The sequence below is a fragment of the Myodes glareolus genome, chromosome 4 (genome assembly GCF_982192425.1).
Source record: "Myodes glareolus chromosome 4, mMyoGla1.1, whole genome shotgun sequence".
NCBI lineage: Eukaryota > Metazoa > Chordata > Mammalia > Rodentia > Cricetidae > Myodes > Myodes glareolus.
The window spans coordinates 10,154,326-10,174,238 of NC_142029.1; the positions used below are offsets into that span (position 1 = coordinate 10,154,326).

Consider the following 19,913-nt stretch of genomic DNA (forward strand, 5'->3'; position numbering starts at 1 on the left):
TAGTCTTCCTAATCTAGAATTTATCACGTGTCTATTGTAGTCCAGGCCGGCCTCTAGGTCAAAGCAATCCTCCTGCCTCCTGCCCTGTGTCCCGAGTACCAGGATTACAGTTATGTGTCACCACACCCTGAAGGGGTTTTGTTGTTGTTGCTGTTGAAGTCAGGCTCACAGATAGCCTCGACTGGCCTTGAACTTGCTACATAGTCAAAAACCAGCCTTGAACTGTCATTAAAAAAATATTTTTATTTATGTGTACATTGTGTACCTATGTGTGGGGGCCCACGGAGGTCAGAAGGCTTTGTATCACTCAGAACTGGATCTACAGATGATTGTGAGCCTCCATGTGGGTGCCGAAAATCAAACCAGGGTCCTCTGAAAGAACAGCCAGTGCCCTCACCTACCGACACGTACCAAGCCACATGGCAGAGTGTAGGTAAAAAATATGGGTTAATTTAAAATGTAGGAGTTAGCTAGTAACGAACCTGAGCTATTGGCCAAGCATTTACGATTAATAATAAGTTTCTGTGTGGTTATGAGAACTGGCTGGTGGGAAAAAAAGTCTGACTATATAGTCTCTCCGGCCCTGCTTTAAAACTTTTAATCTCCATTTGAATCTGTTTCTTCATGACATTTTTATTCAGTCACTTTGTGTATGTGTGTGTGTGTGTGTGTGTGTGTGTGTGTGTGTGTGTGTGTGTGAATACACGTATCAGCGCACACATGCCATGGAATGCCCTTGGTGGTCAGAGGACAGCCTGTAGGAGCCAGTTCTCCCCTTCCACCATGTGGGTCCCAGGAATCAATCTCAGGTCATCAGACTCGACAGCAATCACCCTTACCTACTGAGCCATCTTGCATCTTGCGCAGCAGTGCAAGAACAGTATAAAGAAGCTGAGGGGAGGGGAGGCACATGTCTAGAACCCCAGCACTTGTGAGCCGGAAGTAAAGGGATCAGAGGCTCAGGGCTATCCTTGGCTAAACCATGAGTAAGAAGCCAGCCTAAGTTATGAAAAAACCCTGTCTCAAAGACATCGGGGATATGTCCCTGAAAGAGACAGCAGTCCCATCTCTGGCTCCGTTTCTTAAGATTTTAGGCCCTGAGGTAAATGGTCTCCTTTATCATACGCTTCCAGAAGGACTCTCTTGTTCCAGGACAAGCAAGACTGTGGACTGAAACTTCTACAACTGTGAAGTAAAACAAACCTTCCTTTTTTTTTTTTTCTTTCTTTTTTTTTGATACAGAGTTTCTCTGTGTAGCTTTGGAGCCTGTCCTAGAACTCACTTTGTGGACCAGGCTGGCTTTGAATTCACAGAGATCCACCTGCCTCTGCCTCTTGAGAGGCAGGATTAAAGGCGTGCGCCACCACCGACTGGCCGAGCCTTCCCTCTTTATAAGCTTGCTTGCTGCCTCAGGTATTCTGTCACAGCAACGCTAAGCCGATTAACTCGCTTGATAAGGGAACTGCGGAGACAGCTCATTCTATCTGCTCAAGACGCTGAGGCAACAGCTGGGCTGACAGCGACTGCACGAAAACCAATTTTCTAGTTGTCACAAACACTGACCTACTCCAAAATCCACTGTGGCATAGAGGCCCTGCAGGGTCCCACACCGCAGAAAGATTTCATTTGCCCCATCGGTGGTGAAGAGAAGGACGTCATTGCCCAGATGGTAACGGAAGCGGTGTGCCAGGAAACGCAGGTAGTCATAATCACAGGCGAAGTAGGAGCCGTACTCATTCTCAACCTGTGGAAACGTTTAGAAAGAAGAATGAAAAATGCCAGCGCAGCCTTAGCATCCCTGGGAACTCTAGTTCCCACACCCAGAACACATCCTCTATCCAGGAAGGGAGGCAGGGGCAGATCCAGCCTGAACTGGTTTGGAGTGCGTGAGCAATAAAGCAAGTTGTGCCCTCCGAGTGAACTTGTTAGGGAGAATCCCCTGCTTGTAGCCTTAGACCTCTGCCTAATTAGATGTACATATAAAACTGGGTGCACAGTGGGGAAAGACATATACAGTAGAGAAAAGCCTGCATATCCCGTCTGTCAATCAAAACAGTGGGAAGATGGCTTGGTGGATAAAGGAGTTAGCTTGCACAAGTCTGACAACCCCAGGTCAATATGTGATGGCCAGCACACATCTATAATCCTGTGGCAAGAAGCGGGCAGGGGGTGTGGGGGGTGTGGGCAGAGATAGGCAGCTCATCCAGAGGTCCCAAACCTGCTAGCCTGGAGCAAGCAATGAACCCAATCCTGGGTCTTGATCTCTGACCTCCACATGTGTATAATGGCGCGTGCGAGCACACACACACACACACACACACACAAGAAACAAAGTGGGGAAAAAAGACCAGAAACCCACCGACTCCTACAGGGCACCCCTTAGTAACCAGCTCTTCCTCTAGATCTAGATGCCCCCAGGAGGCAGCTGTGCCACCTAGAGTCACCTGATGAGGGAGCCTCAGTAAGAAAATGCCTCAGGTTGCAGGTCAGCCTGTAAACCACTTTCTTAATTAGTGATTGATGGGGTAAGGCCTGGCCCATTGTGGGTGGGGCCATCCCTGGGCTGGTGGTGCTGGGTTCTATGAGGAAGCAGACTGAGTAAGTCATGAGGAGCAAGACAGTCAGCAGCTCCCCTCCATGGTCTCTGCATCAGCTCCTGCCTACAGATTCCTGTCCTGTTTGAGTTCCTACCGTGACCTCCTTTGAAGGACAGTGATATGGATAAACCCTAAATAGACCCTTTCCTCCCCAAGTTCTTTTGGTCATGGCGTTCATCACAGTAACCATAACCCCGACTGTGACAGAGGCCTCAGACACTGACGAGTTTTACTCTAACTCAGTGGTTCTCAACTTCCCTAACGCTGCAACCCTTTACTACAGCTCCTCATGCTGTGGTGACCCCAGCCATAAACTTATTTTCACTGCTGCTTCCTAACTCTGACTTTGCCACTGCTATGAATTATAAGTATCTGCTATGCATGAAAGGGTCCTTCAAGCCCCAGGGTGAGAACCACACTGCTATGAATTATAAGTATCTGATATGCATGAAAGGGTCCTTCAACCCCCAGGGTGAGAACCACTGTTCTAACTCAAGGAGCCCCTGCGATGGCTCTGCTTCTGTGTTGTCCCTTCTGCCGCTCTGGAGTCACCTTGCAGAGTCTGTGTGGTTCTAGGCTACCGAAGAAGACACCGCAACCTGGGGACACTCAGTCCCGAAAGTGACGCCCTCCTCTCTTCTCTGGAAACAGATGAGCGCGGCCAAATGTGTTTGCTGTCACTGTGAGGAGACAGCGTTTCACACTGTGGCTCAGCACAGAACTCACTGTGAATTCACACAGTCCTCCTGGATCGGCCTCCTGGGTCCTGGGATTTTAGGCATGAATCAGCAAGCCTGACTTCTCTTTACTCATTTTAGGTGAAAACTGAGATTAACATTTCAGGTGAAACCCCATCCTTGGCGTCCCTGGGCTGGCTTGCCTCTCCCAAAAATAAACATTTACATATCTGGGGCAAATCTGGTGCCTTGAATCTGGAAGGGCGCAGGTGGAAGAGCCGACTCTGGGCTAAGATCAACAGCGTGAAGACCCAAGTTGGTGGCACATATCTGTAACTATAGTGCTGAGATGAGGAGACAGGTAGACTCCAGGGCTCACTGACCAGCCAGCCTCGTCACTCTGCAGGCTCTAGGTTCAGTCAGATCCCATCTTTTTTTTTTTTTAAGCTTTATTTATTTTATGTACATTGGTGTTTTGCCAGCATGTATGTGTGAGGATGCTAGATCCCCTGGAGCTGAAGTTACAGTTGTGAGCTGCCATGTGGGTGCTGGGAATTGAACCCAGGTCCTCTGGAAGAGCAGCACTAAGCCATCTCTCCAGCCCCAGCGAGATCCTATCTTTGAAAAGTAAATGGGAGCTGGGCAGTGGTGGTACATTTAATCTCAGTACTCGGGAAGCAGCGGCAGCAGATCGCTGTGAGTTCGAGGCCAGCCTGGTCTACAAAATGAGTTCCAGGCCAGCCAGGGCTACTCAGAGAAACCATAACTTGGAAAAGAAAACAAAACAAAACAAAAAGTAAATGGGGTGGGACTTGGACGTAGCCCAGTTGACAGAGTGCTTCTGTAGGAACAAGAGCCCTGGTGTGGATTCCCAACTGTGCACAAACCAGGCACAGATGTGCACCTGTAATCTCAGCATCTGGAGGCAGACAGGAGGGTCAGGAGTTCAAGACCAGTCTCAGCTCCATTGAGTTAGAGGCTGGTGAGACCCAGCATGGTGGACCACACTCATCATCCTAGGGCCAAGGAGGTTGAAGCAGGAGGACCATTGGGTCTGAGGCCAGTCTGGGTTACACAGGGTAACTACACCTTACACAAAACAAAACACCCAGGATGACAAGCAGGGAAATACCCAATTACGTGCAAAGACTTGGAGATGTGAAAAGGGCCTTGGGCCTGTGAATGAAGTGAAAACACCGCACAGGAAATGGGTCATATCATATGAACTGCAGAAAGGAAGAGACAGGGGAGAGAAACTCTCCTCTAGAAATAACCACAGCGCGGCGAGCTTTGCTTCTGGCTCCCGAGGGCTGAGGGACAGACACAGGGCTTTCTGCCTTCTCTGCTTGTTAACTCAGTGTATGGGGTGGAGATGAACAGGTGCAATTGTAGCAGGCAGAGACTGGAGAGAAAGAGGATGAGGAGGTGGACCAGAAGACGGCAGAGTGGCCAGGTAGAAGCGGTGACCGAGATGGACAGAAGAAATGTCCCCCAAACACATACACATGCGTGTGTTGGGGAGCAAGAGTGTCATGGATCTGTGGAGGTCAGAGGCCAATTCTGAGTAGTCAGTTCTCTTCCTCCACCTTCCCACGGGCTCCAGTGTCGGAGACCAGCTTCAACAGTACATCCCTTTCCAGGGTAGGGGCCTGGGGATTAGAAATATCAGTAAAGAGAAAGAAGACGCAAGTGAAAACAAACAGAAGCATAGGACAGTACCGGGAGGGCAACTCAGCGGATCCTGAATGCTGAATTCTGACTTTTGAGTTCTGAGTACTGAGTCCACCCATGTTTAATATTCCATACATTTTTATACTCCAATACACAAAGGGGGAAGGAGGTGAAAGACTGCTTTAACGTGATACGAAGGATAACTAGAACAGTTACTTGTTTCCATACTTTGGGACATCAAACCATTAATTCATGAGAAAAGCATTCTGTTGTATAGGCAGTGAACCCACCCTAGACCAAGTACCCTGAAGGCAGTCACTCTCTAGGTCAAGCCTCCTAATTCAAAAGAAGAAGCAGAAGTATGCTTGAATTCTCTGACCTTTGGTCAGGGCGGAGTAGATCTACCTGTAGGGGGAAGGTGCACCTTAATGTCTAAAAATGCCAAGTAACCACACCCTAGGTCAGGGCGTGTAGCCACAGTTGTTGTCAACAACTTGGCCAAGCTGAAACTCTCTGACCTTCAGACAAGGTGGCATAGGCTCACATTTTTGGGCCTCCACACTCTGGGATGGAACTCAGGCTGCCAGACCCGAGGTGAAGCACTTTTACCAGCTCTCTGCACTCGAACACCCTATGTAGATCAGGCTGGCCCACACACCTTCCCGCAGTCCTTCTGATCTGCCAAAACAATAGTTGCATTCAGAACGGTTGCCTGACAAAAGCCTTTGCCTTGGCTTTTGAGACAGGGTCTAGGGCTGGCCAAGAACTTAATAGGTTAAGCGGCTGGCCTCAAACTCCTGATCCATCTACCTCTGCCTCCACACGCTGAGATTTTAAGTGTGTGTCACTATGTCCTATATCTGATCACAGTTTTGATGAAGTTTCTCTAACCAAAAGATGCTGGAAAGTTGTGAGCAGAAATTGAAAGTGACTCAAGATGTAGTCAGGATGGAGATGACGGAGACGGAGCAGCTGAGAAGTGGCTCTCCCCCAAGACCAGGTCAAAGGAAGAAGAGCCAAGGGGCTGGGAGATAGCTCTGTGGGTAGCAGTGCTTACTGCCTAAGCATGAGGACCCAAGTTCAAATCCCATGTGAAAAATCAGGCCTGTCCACATGCACAGGTAACCTCAGTGTTGGGGACAGCAGTGACAGGAGGCCTCTGGGGCTTTCTGGCTGTGCGTGTGCGCGCCACACACACACACACACACACACACACGCACGCACACACGTGCACAGAAGATCCAGCTGCATAGAGCAAAGCCATGCCCACGTTTCAGACTCACTGTCTTCACACAGGAAGCTGTGGCCGCTTGGTGCCAACTCTTCTTGAATAAAAGACCAAGGGGCACTTAGGGTTCATGGTTCATGAGCTCCATTTCTCAAGAGCCGACACCCAGCCTCTCAAAGTGGACGCCTGACCTACTCAGCCCTCCCATCACCTCGTGCCACCTACACCCAATGGCCACGCTCCCTCTCTATCAGGGCTCATCCCTACCGCAGTTCCTAAGCAAGAATATGAACCACATTCCACAGGGAGAATCACACTTCATCCCCTGGGTTTCCCAGGACCCAGGCACTTCCTCACGACTTTGTTCATTTCACTAAAACCATGCTTGGCCAGTGTTCGCTGAACCAGGCTTCATGTTTCACCTGAGTATTATTACTAAGACGTGCTGAAAGTCAGGTGTCTGTGTGCCCAGGATGCACCACAGCCATGCAGGGCCTGGAGCAGGTAGAAGGAGATTGTGACGGAAGTGGGAGAGAAAACCAGGTCATCTGCAAGAGCAGTCAGTGCTCTTAACTGCTGAGCCATCTCTCCAGGCCCCCTTTGGAACTTCTTCATTTAAAAGGGGATGTCTGGAAGAACTGAATGGCATTGGCAGGACACTCAGGACAGAAGCAGATACTCATGGGCATTAACAAAAGAGTAACATGAGCCAGGTATGGTGGCACATGCCTTTGATCCCAACACTTGGGAGGCAGAGGAAGGCAGATCTCTGTGAGTTCAAGGTCAGCCTGGTCTATCCATATGGTCAATTTCAGAATAGACAGCACTTTATAGAAAGACCATGTTTTGAGAAACAAAACAAAATAAAACAAACAAACAAAAACCAGTAGCACGAGGAACCAGAGAGATGTCTCAGCAGTCAAGAGCACTGGCTGCTTTTCCAGAGGACCTGGGTTCAATTCCCGGCACCAGCTCATAACCACCTGTAACTCCAATGCTCTCTTCTGGCCTTCACCAGCAACTACACTTACATGCACAGACAGCCTTACAGACACACTTGCATACACATAATTAAAAACAAAAATAGGGAAGGGCTGAAGAGATGGTTCAGTGATGAAGACACTGGCTGCTCTTCCGGAGGACCCGGATTTGATTCTCAGTACCCACAAGGCAGCTTACAACCATCTGTAACTTGTTCCAGGGGATGTGACACATTCTTCTGGACTCTGCAGGTTCCCAAAGGCATGTGGTACACATAAACTCAGGCAAGTTCACATGCACACGCACACACACACACAGACACAGACACACACACAAAATTAAAAGAAAATAGATGGCTAAAGATGTCTCAGTGGTTCAGAGCACTGATGCCCTTGCAGAGGACCTGGGTTCACTTCCCAGCAACCACATGACAACCGACAACCACTCATTACCAGTTCCAGGAGATGCAGTCCTGACCTCCACAGGCACCAGGCACACATATAGTATGCATATATACTTTACACAAAGCACTCATACATGTAGAGTTATGATAAAACAATCAAATGAAAAAATTAAAAGTAAAGTTGTGGTTTTTCTAGTTCTAATTCTACCATGGAATAGATTTTGTTGTCTTGTTTTGGTGGTGGTTTAAATATGTAAAGTGTATTTGGTAGTGGAAGGTAGATCCTGGGCTGTGGACATAGCTCAGTTGGTAGAGCGCTTGCCTGCTCAAGGTCTTGGGTTTGATCCCCAGTACCACAGAAAATGGTATGGTGGTGCATGCCTGTATTGTCAACACTCTAGAGAGACACAGGGGTCAGAAGTTCAAGGTCATCCTCCGGAACAGAGAGTTCGAAATCAGCCTGAGAGACATGAGAACCTGTATGATAAATATCTATATCTATGTCTCACACACACACACAGAGACAGAGAGGCACAAAGAGACGTGGGGGCAGGGGGATGAGGGAGAAGAGACAGACAGACAGGTTAACACTTGTCCCAAATTCAACTTCAGCAAAAGTGTCATTTTTAGCACTGTATCCTGGTGCCACTACCAACATTTCCATAATATTGATGGACAGCTGCTCCCCCCCTTCTCCTCCTCCCAGTCCAGGCTCAGCCCCAAGTACCTGCACGGTTATAATCGGCCCTCCATTCTGGTAGAGCAGAGGCTTCATCTTGGGCAGAAGGACTGTCAGCCATTTATCTACAGCTACAAGGTAATCTACAAAACAAGACGGTATGGTCGTTGTCACACACCTTTGTCAACTAGTTCATTCTATTGTGTGTGTGAGTGTGCACACATTCTATTGTGTGTGAGTGTGCACACAGAGTGCAAGTCTCAGTGTCGGCTACAGGGATCAAGTCAGCTAGGCGATCTTGGCTGACTTTTAAAGCCCGGAGAATGACAGTGCAGCCGGTGGCCTCAACAACTGTCTTCTAAAATGCGGCACCCAGTCACGGTCTTACAAGCTAGTAATCCTGTTCACCTGGCAACTTACCCTGCTGCGGGGCTCAGAGGCTCAGAGCCAGAACAGGCTACCAGGCAATGTGTGACAGGCACAGGGAGGTGTGACACAGTTTGTAGAGGGCCTGCCGAGCATGTGCCAGGCCCTGGCTTTTGATCCCCAGCAGTGCAAATACTGGGCATGGGAGTACACACCTGTAATCCCAACACTGTGGTGGCAGGAGGATCAGAACTTCAGGATCATCCACAACTATATAGAGTGTTCGGCTGAATTCCCTGCACCCACACGTTGTCTAACTGTCTTTACTACAGTTCCAGGGTATCCAACACCCTCCTCTGAATTCTGTGGGCACCCACATGCACATGACACAAACACACATGCACCCATATACATAAAAAAAAATAAAGGCATGGTGGTTTATGCTCCCAGCACTTGGGAGGCAGAGGTAGGAGGATCTTTGAGTTCAAGGCCAGCCTGGTCTACAGAGTTCCAGGACACCCAGGGCTAAACAGAGAAACCTGTCTCAAAACCAAACCAAACCAAACCAAACCAAAATAAATAAATAAATAAATAAATAAATAAATAAATAAATAAATACCTTAAAAGTTTGTTTGTTTTTGAGACAAGGTCATATAGCCCAGGCAAGACTCAAATCTAATATGTAGTTGAGGGTAACCTTGAAATCCTGATTCTCCTGCCTCCACTTTCCAGAAGAGGGCACCAAATCTCATTATGGATGGCTGTGAGTCACCATGTAGGTGCTGGGAATTGAACTCAGGACTTCTGGAAGAGCAGTCAGTGCTCTTAACCTCTGAGCCATCTTTCCAGAACCCCACCTCTGCTTTCCAAGGGTTATGATTACAAGTGTGTGCCTCCACACCCAGACAAAATTAACATCTAAAATCATATATTTACAACTTCAAAAGAGACTGACAAACACACATGCTTCTTAAAGTTCTCATGCGGACTCATGAGGCAACACATGTAAAAACAACAATAATATAGCAAGAGTATAAAACAGAAGTTCATATAATATGAAAAATAGAGTCTAAACACACACACCACACACACACACCACACACATGCCTCCCCACATAACACACACATTACACACTATACACACACCACACACACACGCACACGCACGCACACACACACACACACACACACACACATATGCACGCCCACACAGACAGATGCAACTGAATGACTCTTGAAGGTTTACGCTAAAACAACCTCTCGGTTTATTAAAATGACAAGACAAAGCCGTCATTTACAAATCCCTCCACAAATGCAAAGTAACAGCAGACACAGTGCTACCAGGAAATCTATCTACTGACATCACTCCAGAACCAACCCTGCCATTTTGACTAGCTGGCTCTGTAATATACCAAGTGTGTAGGAAGAGAAAACAAGTCATTGAACCCAGTTGGTTAACCAGGTTTCGAATTCAAAGAGTTATCCATTTATCAGTGAGATCGTTCAAGCCTACAGAAGAGGCAATGTCTCCTGCACGCTCACTGTCCGGTGAAGGGTGATTTCCACCCCATTAACCGGCACTTGGACAGAAGCAGCCCTACCTTTAAGCCTGGCTCTTTTGATATAAACTGTCCAATCTCCTATAATCCTTTAAAGGCGGCAGTAACTCACCCGGGTCAGAAGATCGAAGGACAATAGATTCTTTCTCTAGTAGCCAAGCAGGTAAGCCTCCCTACAAGACAGAAAAGCAAAAGCAGTCATCAGACTGCCCACTGCATGAAAAGAGATGAGAGATTCCTGCCAGACAGAGGGGAAAATGACCTGGGCTTCTGGGAAACCAGAATAAAGGGAAATGAAGATCACTCTATTGGCAATAGTCTGAGGACTAACACCCTCTCCCCTTTAGTTTTGAGACTGTCTCACTATGGAGTTAAGCCTAAAGCTGGAAGCCCTATATAGCACAGGCTGGTCTTAGAGTTTTGATCTGCCTGCCTCCACCTCCCAAGTGCTTGGGTTATAGGGACGATCACCACACCCAGCCAAATTCCCCCTTCTCTTCCTCCTTTAGAACTTATTTATTTATATCTGTCTATCTATTTATTTATTTGTATAGATGCTTTGTCTGCATGCGTGTCTATGCACCATGTACATGCAGTGCCCTCAGAGGCCAGAAGAGGGTGTTGGAGCCCCTGGAACTGGAATCACAGAGGGTTGTGAGCCACCATGTAGGTGCTGGGAATCGAACCCAGGTCCTTGGAAAGAGCAGCCAGTTCTCTTAATGGCTGAGCCAACTCTCCAGCCTCTTTTTCTTTCTTTCTTTGTCCTTCTCTTTCTTCCTACTTTAGTTTTCTTGCTGTTGTTTCGTTTTGTAGTCCTGGGACTGACTGTGTGGTTTTGTATATGCCAGGCAAGTGTCCTACACTGGACTGCAAAACTCTTTCTATGCCCACGGCTTCTCTTAATCTCTTAACTAGTCCATGAGGCAAAGACGATCCACTCCAAGCCTCTGACAGGACCCCAGCTTATGTGACTGGCTAAGAGGAAGCCCTGATGCCCTGGCTCAAGCCTGCTCTTCTCTGCCTGGCACCTCTTTAAAGGAACGGACACCTGTGGAGGCCCCTATCATAGGCTCCAGTCTTTGAGCCGCGGATTGCTTTCATCTGCTTTGCCCAGCCCCCACCTCCACCAGCCACTCCTGCCTTAAACACACCCACCAAGCAGGCAGAGCCCCGCGTTAACACACTCACCATGTCCCACTCTGCACAGATGTAGGGCCCGGGCCTCAGGATCACCAGGAGCCCCAGTTCGTGAGCCAGGTGAATGAAATACTCCACATCATGGTCCCCAGAAAACTCGTATTGTCCTGGACGGGGTTCATGAAAGTTCCAGGGCACATACCTATGAAGACATGCACAGTCAAAATCCTCACAGGGGGCAGCTGAGCGGGAGGAAGGCGAGGGGAGCCCAGGCTGCAGGACCATTTGACAACACAGGCGCAAGGTGGATCACTGGCCCCTGCAAAGGCTCATGGGTAAAGGTGTTGCTGCCAACCTGACCCCAGGAGTTCAATCCTGGAACCCACACGATGGAAGGAGAGTGTCAGCTTCTACACTTTGTGCTCTGCACTCCAAACACATGCTACAGCACGCACTTACACACATGTGCACACACGCACACACATACAAAGTAAATAAGGTGGAATAAAGAAAAAAGTTTTCTAAAAATGAGTGGGAGCATGACTGAAAACCAACAGCCAGTTTGTGGCAATAACACACCGGAGTGTCAGATTGCCTCTGATCTCGGAAGCTAAGCAGAGCCGGGCCGGGTTGGCACCTGGATGGGAGACAGAACTTGACCTAAAGCAAGAGGCAGGTGCATGCCCTCTGGGTCACACTGGAGATGAGCCACGGGGCCACTCATGACGTCTTCTAGTCTCCTTTGCTTACTGACTAGTGATCGGGGAAGAACATGAACATAGAGATGAACTTGTAGATTTTGTTTGTGTGTGGTCTGGCAGGGCTACACATGAAGAGCTTTATTCAGAGACAACCGCTCCCATTCAGGGACATGAATGGGATTCACCAGCTTCATCTGCCCAGATGGATTTTTTTCAGGTGGCTTTCTTGTCCAGCTCAGTATACCTCATCCAATTCTCCTTTGGCTTCACTTTGTAACTGATAAGTTTGTCATCCTGAGAATCGAACACAGCCATTGAGCATGCCAGGGACATGCTCTAACATGGAGCACCAACCCAGCCCTTTATGAGAACAATCTATACAGAAACTGACAGAAAGGAAAAAATATCTTCCAGCACACTGAAAACTTTGCTGAGAAAAACAAAATATATGGATTGCGAATTCTAATTGGGCTTAATAAAAACCCAGAGTCAGATATCAGGGCGTGAAAGCCGAAAGACTAGAGAAGCAGAGCAGCCGGCCACTAGTTGTCACCTCTACGAAATCCTCAGACTGAGTGGGGTGTCCTGTCTCCAGGAATCCTCAGACTCAATGCTGTCTCTATGAATCCTCACACTGAATCCTGAGCTCCTGTCTCCTCCCACTTTATATTTCTCTCTCCGCCCAGCCATATCACTTCCTGTCTCCAATTCCCTAGTGCTGGGATTAAGGGTGTGAGCCGCCGCTACTGCTTGGCTCTGCTTCTCTTTCAGACTGATTCAATGTGGTGTAGCCCAGGGTGGCCTTGAACTCACAGAGATCACCTGCCTCTGTCTCCCCGATTGCTGGAATTAAAGGTGTGTGCCACCACTGCCTGGCCTCTATGGCTACCTAGTAACTAGCTCTGCACTCTGATCTTCAGGCAAGCTTTATTTGTTAAAGCAAAAACACAATATCACCACAAACATATGAACCCTAATTATCATGCTAAAATAATATGAGAAATGTTTATTTAAAAAATCAAGGTTAAGTGGAACATAGTGGCACTTGGGAAGTGGAGGCAGGAGAATTAAGGAGTTAAAGGCCAGTCTGGGGTTCCCAATAAACTGGAGGGTATCCTGGGCTACAGTGAGACTATGCCTGAAAAATAAACAAAGAAATGGTTTGCATAATGGCATTGACCTTTAATCCTGGGAGCCAGGAGTCACAGTCAGGTGGATCTCCATGAGTTCAAGGCCAGTCTGGTCAACATAGAGAGTTCCAGGACAGCAGGACTACATAGAGAGATCCTGTCTCAAAACAATCAAATACTTCACTAAAAGTAAGAATAAGCCAGGCATGGTGGGCAGTAATCTTAGCACTCAGGAGGCTGAGGCCAATTTTGAGTTCTAGATTAGCCTGAGCTACACGAAGAGATCCTGTCTTTAAAAGTGTGTGAGGAAGGGGGTGGGGAGGTTGTTGGTCAATGGCTCAGTGGTTAAGAGCACCTGCTCCTTCAGAGAATCCAGGTTTGGTTCTTACCCACATGGCCTCCTACAACCATCTGTAACTACAGTTCCAGGGGATCCGTCTCCCTCTTCTGGCCTCTGTGGGCACTGCATGCACATGCTACATAGACAAACAGGCATACAAAACAAACCCTTCTACACAGTCTAGAGACCTAGTAGTCTAGTGGTAACATGCCCAGCATGTGTTATGCCTAAATTTGACTCTCAGCACTGAAACCAAACCACAGAAAAATCTCCAACCACTACAAGAAGACAAAAGATTTGTGTCAGGAATATTGGGACCAGGAAATAAAAGAACCCAACTCAATCGGCTCCCCCAAATCTGGTAAAGATACACACTTGCATATGAGCCATTCATTCTCAGCACACAACCCCTGCTGGTGAGCTCCACGAGCATCCTGTAGCCCCGGAACAATCAGCTGCAGCCCTTTGGAACTCAGCGTGTCAACCTCTGTAAGTGAACTTGGATTCATTCTGCCAGTGGCCGCAGAAACAGAAAAGTGGGACTCCCCCTGGGTAGCTACTAAACCAACTAAGGCTTTCTCTCTTTATCTTTAAAGATGGTATCAGTAATCCACATCAGCTCTATTAAAAACCAGAGTGGTCAGCTGCCTCAGCTTCCCTCCCAGTTAGTCATTTCATAGCATCAGAGGGGATGGGGACAGGCCTGCAGGTGTGAACCTACAGCTCGGACTCAAAAGGTTAGCCCAGTAAGGCAAGTTGGGTTCCAATAACCTAAGCACAAGGCTTACTCCCCTACACCCAAAGCAGCTACGGCCGCCTCCAAACTCCCTCATGTTTGGCTCCTTGATGGGCCTCTGACCAATGACCTTGGCAGAAATTTAAGTTTTATGAGCTATAAACAGGAATATGATGTCTATCTCAGACGAAGAGAACCACTCTTTCAAAAGTGCCCTGCACTTTCCAAGAGTTCATCATATCACACCTTCAACCTATCTATTATTGCTGTGTGTGTGTGTGTGTGTGTGTATGTGTTGTGTGTGTACACGTGCAGATCAGGCAACACTCTGCACGTGTCTCTTCTTCTCTCCCACCATGTAGGTCCCCAGGATCGAACTCAGCCTGTCTAATTTGGCAGCAGGCAGCTGTACCTTCTGAGGCATTCAGCGGGCCCCCACCGTTGCCTTTTCAAGTTGATTTCTATTTTATGATTTCTGATGACAAAGTTCAAGTGAAAAATGGTTTGTTATCTGAAAAAAGGCCAGTCGAGCTTGTGACAAGCCCCACACAGGGCTCCCTCCCACTTCTGAGCAATGGAATAGCTGATAGGGGAGAAATAAAGCAAGGTGTGAGCATTAGGGTCTCAGCCGGACACCCTTCCTTACATCTGGATGGCATTCAGCCCAGCCATCTTCATCTTCAGCAGTCGGTCCTCCCAGTAGAAGCGGGGTATCCGGAAGTAGTGGATGCTCCCTGAGATGTAGCGGAATGGCAGTCCATCCTTGAGGAAGCGGTCCCGGCTGTAGTCGAGCTCAAACGTTCTTCGGGAGACATTCTGCAGGAGAAGGAAGGGACCCCATGAGAATGAGGACCTTTATTTCAGAAGCAGAGCTGTGGCTGGGGACAGGTGGCTTTCTGTCTGTTTCAGTGACATAGCCTCAGTACATTCTGCCAGTCTCTGGGATAGCAAACAAGCCACTGCTCAGCCAAGCACACAGGGTGACTTGGTTAAGAGTCACTGAGGAGGCCATCGCCCACTTTGGCTCTACTCCTGAAATCTGGAGCCCATAGACGTTCAAGAGCCGAGACTATATCCACTGTGCTGTTTGTGAGCACGGAGACAGAGGCGTGCACACAGAAGCTCAACAGCCATGCCGCTGGGATCACCAGTACCCACTCAGAAAAGCCTAAGAATAAAATGCAGGGCAGAAACCAATGGATCAGGTGCTGGGGTGCAGTGACGGAGAAGTGGAGGCAGGAGGATCAGGAGTTCAGTGATCCTTGGCTACATCCAGAATATGAGCTCAGCCTGGGCTACATGAGACCCTGACTCAGACAAACAAAGCAACAGATCCATGAAGCCCCCTCCTAGCTGCCGTTCTGAGTCCCAGAGTGACCTGGGCAACTATCCTCTCTGGTCTACATCTCAGCCATAACTACCAGGGTACCAGAGGACAGGAACTTTAAAGCAAGATGTTTAAGGCTGCAGGTGAGTTGATCTGAATTGGGGGGAGGGGCCGGAGTCAGTCAGCGCCTTTTCACAAGAACAGAAAACAGTGCCCTGCACACAGCACAGCATCAACCCTGAAATGCCTGTTACACCGTGAGGAGTTACACACACACACCTCCCCTGGCTGAAATGTCAAATAAGGAGTCAACGTTTCAAGGAACCCAGTTTGGGGTTCATTTCAGGAGCTGTTAGCAAGTGGAACACTGCACCCTGGTGGACAAAGACAAGCAGCAACAGGCAACAAGAACTCCCGCAGCCAGGGTTACCAGGAGCTATCAGCCTACTGTGCCCCAGCTGCCACATGCACCTTTAAGCTAGCTAGCATCATAGCCTACGGTAGCTTGGAAGCCATCTGGAAACATCTGGAAGCAACTGTGAGGGCACCAAGTCCTAGATCGAGCGCTCCATTCATTTGTCTGTTGGATGGCTGGACTTGAAGAACGTCTCTCCCTCAGGTCTAGCTCTCTGCTAGACTCACTAAGGTCAAATCAGGAATGACTTAGGAGCACTGTGTAGGCGGGGTTGTGCACTTCACATGGAATTATAACATGTGATGTAGGAACACACAACCATGGCTGCTTGATTGCTTCTGAGGCTGAAACTGAGCAGAGAGGCAATTGCTCTGGCAAAGCTCACCCCTGGTGTACAGAACCCAGTCACAAGCACCAGGAGGCTGAAGAAAAAGGCACACAGACCCGGGAGTGCAGAGCTAACTGGGACTTACAGAAGCGTGGGCCTAAGCAGCAGGCAGATTGGCTGACCTCCTGTTTGGATTCTCAAGCTACCCGCCCCCAAACCCTTGTTTCAGGTTCTGTTTTCAGAGGATCAGGACAAGTGGTACCAGGAATGGCCTCGTGTGACCTTAACTGTCAGCTTAACGGAATTTAGAATCACCGAGGAGAGAGACCTCTGCGGCAAGTGTGGTGGTTGGATGAGAATGGGCTCCATGGTCTCAAATGTTTGAATGCTTGGTTCCCCAGAATTGCTTAGAAAAGATGATGAGGTGTGGCCTTGCTGGAAGAGGTGTGTCACTAGGAAAAAGTGTGGCCTTGCTGGAGGCTGTCTGGCCTCTCTGGGAGAGGCGTGGCCTTTGTTGGAGGAGGAATGCCACTAGGAGTGGCCACAGAGGTTTCTAAAGCCCAAGGCTTCATAGCAGCTCTCTCTGGGGGATCAGATGTTAGCTCTCCACTACTGTCCCAGCACCATGTCTGCGTGCCTGTTGCCATGCTCCCTGCCATCATTGTGAACTCTGACCCTCTCAAACTCTAAGCAGCCCCCCAATTAGAAGTCTTTTTTATAAGTTGACTTGGTCATGGTGTCTTTTAACAGTATGTCTGCAAGGGAGTTTCCAGTACATTTTAAGTAGACCTGCTCTGTGGGTGGTGCTATGCCACGGGCTGGGGTCCCTGGCTGAAGAAAAAGGAGCAATTGAGCTGAGCACCAGCATTCATTTCCTGCTTTCCTCTGTGGACACAATGTGACCGGCTCTCCACACTCCTGCCATCTTGCCTCCCCATCACGATGGACTACATCCCCACACTGAGCCAAAAACAATCCCTTAAGTTTCTTCTGTCTGAGCAAAGAAAACTGTAACAAATACACCTAGACATGGGTTGTGGGGCAGCATCTGGAGCTTTTATGGGTATCAACTAGCAATCAGACCTTACAGTGTTTAGTGGGTGAACAAGGAGACCCCAAAAGGCATGCCATGCTCCTCACCTATGCTGGACAGAAGAGGCCCAGGTTAAGGGGGGCAGGATTTGGCATGTTTATTTTTAAGTATCTTGTGTGTGTGTGTGTGTGTGTGTGTGTGTGTGTGTAGCACACATGGTGTTGTGTATGTGCCACAGCACTCACGAGGAGATCAGAGGACACCTGTGGGGTGAGTTCTCTTCCTCCTCCTCTTTTCTGTGGGTTGTGGGATTGAACTCAGGCTTGCCCAGCCTGCCTCTACCTGTAGAAGAATCTCCTCACGCAGGAGTTGGGATGCGAGTTAGCTCTTTTGGTTTACCAGGCACTGGAGAGACCGCAAGGCTGGCTGGCTTGTTTAGCAGGTTTGGAAGCTCTGAAGAGAGGGACTGATGGGCTCAGGGCAGTCTTTGAGTGATACACACTTCTGTGATGGGTGTCTACAGAGACCCTCACCTCCTACCAGAAAAGTAAGGTGGAGGGTTTAACCATAGTGGGACACTGGGAATGAATCTTTTTTTTTAATTTTATTATGTATACAATATTCTGTCTGCTTGTATGCCTGAAGGCCAGAAGAGGGCACCAGATCTCATTACAGATGGTTGTGAGCCACCATGTGGTTGCTGGGAATTGAACTCAGGACCTTTGGAAGAGCAGGCAATGCTCTTAACCTCTGAGCCATCTCTCCAGCCCCCACTGGGAATGAATCTTGAGGGGCAAAAGACAAAGTGCCCTGGTAGAGGATACCAGCAAGGAGTATCTGCCCTGATCCATAGCTATCACCTTGGCTCTGACCCCTAAGTTCAAGGAATGGCTTCTTGGACACATTGGACCATGTGTACTGCTGGTCCATGACAGCAGCCTGCAGGAAGGGAGGGGAGATGCCAGGAGATCCTATGACCCTTAGGAAGTGATGGTTCGGGGAGGGAGCAATGTAAAAATGGACATGAGAGACCCCACTGTGTGACTATGTAAAGCATACGTCTCAGGGGGCCCAGAGATGTGCCGCCAGTGAGGACATCGGTGAGGAGGGCGTTGGTGACCTTAGAGTCCCCACGGCAGCGTCTTCAGAAGATGAGTGATGACAGATGAAAGGCTGTGACACTGGGCTCCCTGCACTCTGTGAAGATTTGTCACTCGTATTGGCTTAATAAAATGCTGACTGGCCAGAAGTCAGGCAGGAAGTATAGGTGGAGTGACCAGACTAGGGGAATTCTAGGAAAAAGAAAGGCTGAGACACAATCCTAAGTCAGACACAGAGGAAGCAAGATGAGAATGTCTTACTGAGAAAAGGTACCAAGCCACGTGGCTAAATGTAGATAAAAGTTACGGGTTAATTTAAGCTGTAAGAGCTAGTTAATAATAAGCCTGAGCTAACAGGCCAAACATTTTATAATAAGCCTCTGTGTGTTTAATTGGGACTGAACAGCTCCAGGACCAGGTGGGACAGAAACTTCCATCAACAGCCCTCTCTATCACTGGGAATGCCAAGATTGTAGCAGTATCAAGGGGGACCATCGTAAACATCAAGCCAACGGACGCAATTTCCAGTAGTGATCCTAGGCAACGGCTTGGAAGTCACAGCATCCCATGCAGTGAGACAGGAAAAGGCTGATGTCTGCCGCTAGAAAATTGAGATGCCTTTTCCAGTTCTCAGTTTTGACTCAGTTTCCTGACACAGTAGCTAAAGGGGTGTGTGCGTGTGTGTGCGTGTGTGTGCGTGAGACTGGATCCCCTGAAGGAAGGACCCTACAGTGTGACCACTAGCACAAACCCTAAACAATGAGACTTAGGGTACCTAGCTGTGTCCTCAGGAATACTGTCAGCACAGCTTAAGCCAACACTTACACTAGGAAACGTGACACGCCATCAATCCCCCTTGTCACTCCCAGAAGGCCCAGGTCCTTCACGCAGCGGCTCCCAGAAGAAGAGAGTACATCTTACCATTATTTCCCTTATTTGAACACAAACGTGGACCAAACTGGAATGATTTTCCCTATCAACAGCTAGTAGAATCCTCCCCACATGCAAGGGCTTTTCTGGATCAGTGAGAGTTCCAGAACTTACTCTTCCTTGAGATAAACCTGGAGGAGACAACACTTCTGGAAGAGCTACCAGGTTCTCCTCCACCAAGGTTTAAAGGTCATCTCCATCGAATCCCATGTGACCCACCTGTGGGGCTGTGCCAATAACCTAAGCATCACGGTGGACAACGGTGGGCTATTCATAACAAAGCGTGGCTCCGAGAGCAGGTACCACAGGGTTATCACAAGAGCAGAGACCATGGCCTCTTGGTCTTGGCTGACCACATGGGAATCTTTTTGTCCCTCAAGAGGCACAAAAGCGGTCTGTGTGACTCACCCTCTCCTGCCACAGGGCCACAGCCACTGCCCAGCTCATGAGGCTATGACTTTTAGGACATCTGTTACGGTTTGAATGTGAGATGTCACCCAGAGGCACAGAGTCCAAACATCTGGTCTCCAGACAAGTCAGCCCTTGCTGAAGGAAGCCTGTCACTGCGGCCAGGC

At 48.6% G+C, this 19,913-nt stretch overlaps 1 protein-coding gene across 1 annotated transcript in view; it reads right to left on the reverse strand.

Annotated features, from left to right (window-relative positions):
* The window catches only part of Glb1 (galactosidase beta 1), a 75,147-nt gene that overhangs the window by 44,159 nt on the left and 11,075 nt on the right, over positions 1-19,913 (reverse strand). The window contains exons 2-6 of the mRNA XM_085688991.2: positions 14,852-15,021; positions 11,350-11,500; positions 10,274-10,334; positions 8,285-8,379; positions 1,564-1,744 (exon numbers count right to left, since the gene is read on the reverse strand). Of these exons, the coding sequence (XP_085545117.2) occupies positions 1,564-1,744; positions 8,285-8,379; positions 10,274-10,334; positions 11,350-11,500; positions 14,852-15,021 (658 nt within the window). The remainder of the gene's footprint in view (positions 1-1,563; positions 1,745-8,284; positions 8,380-10,273; positions 10,335-11,349; positions 11,501-14,851; positions 15,022-19,913) is intronic.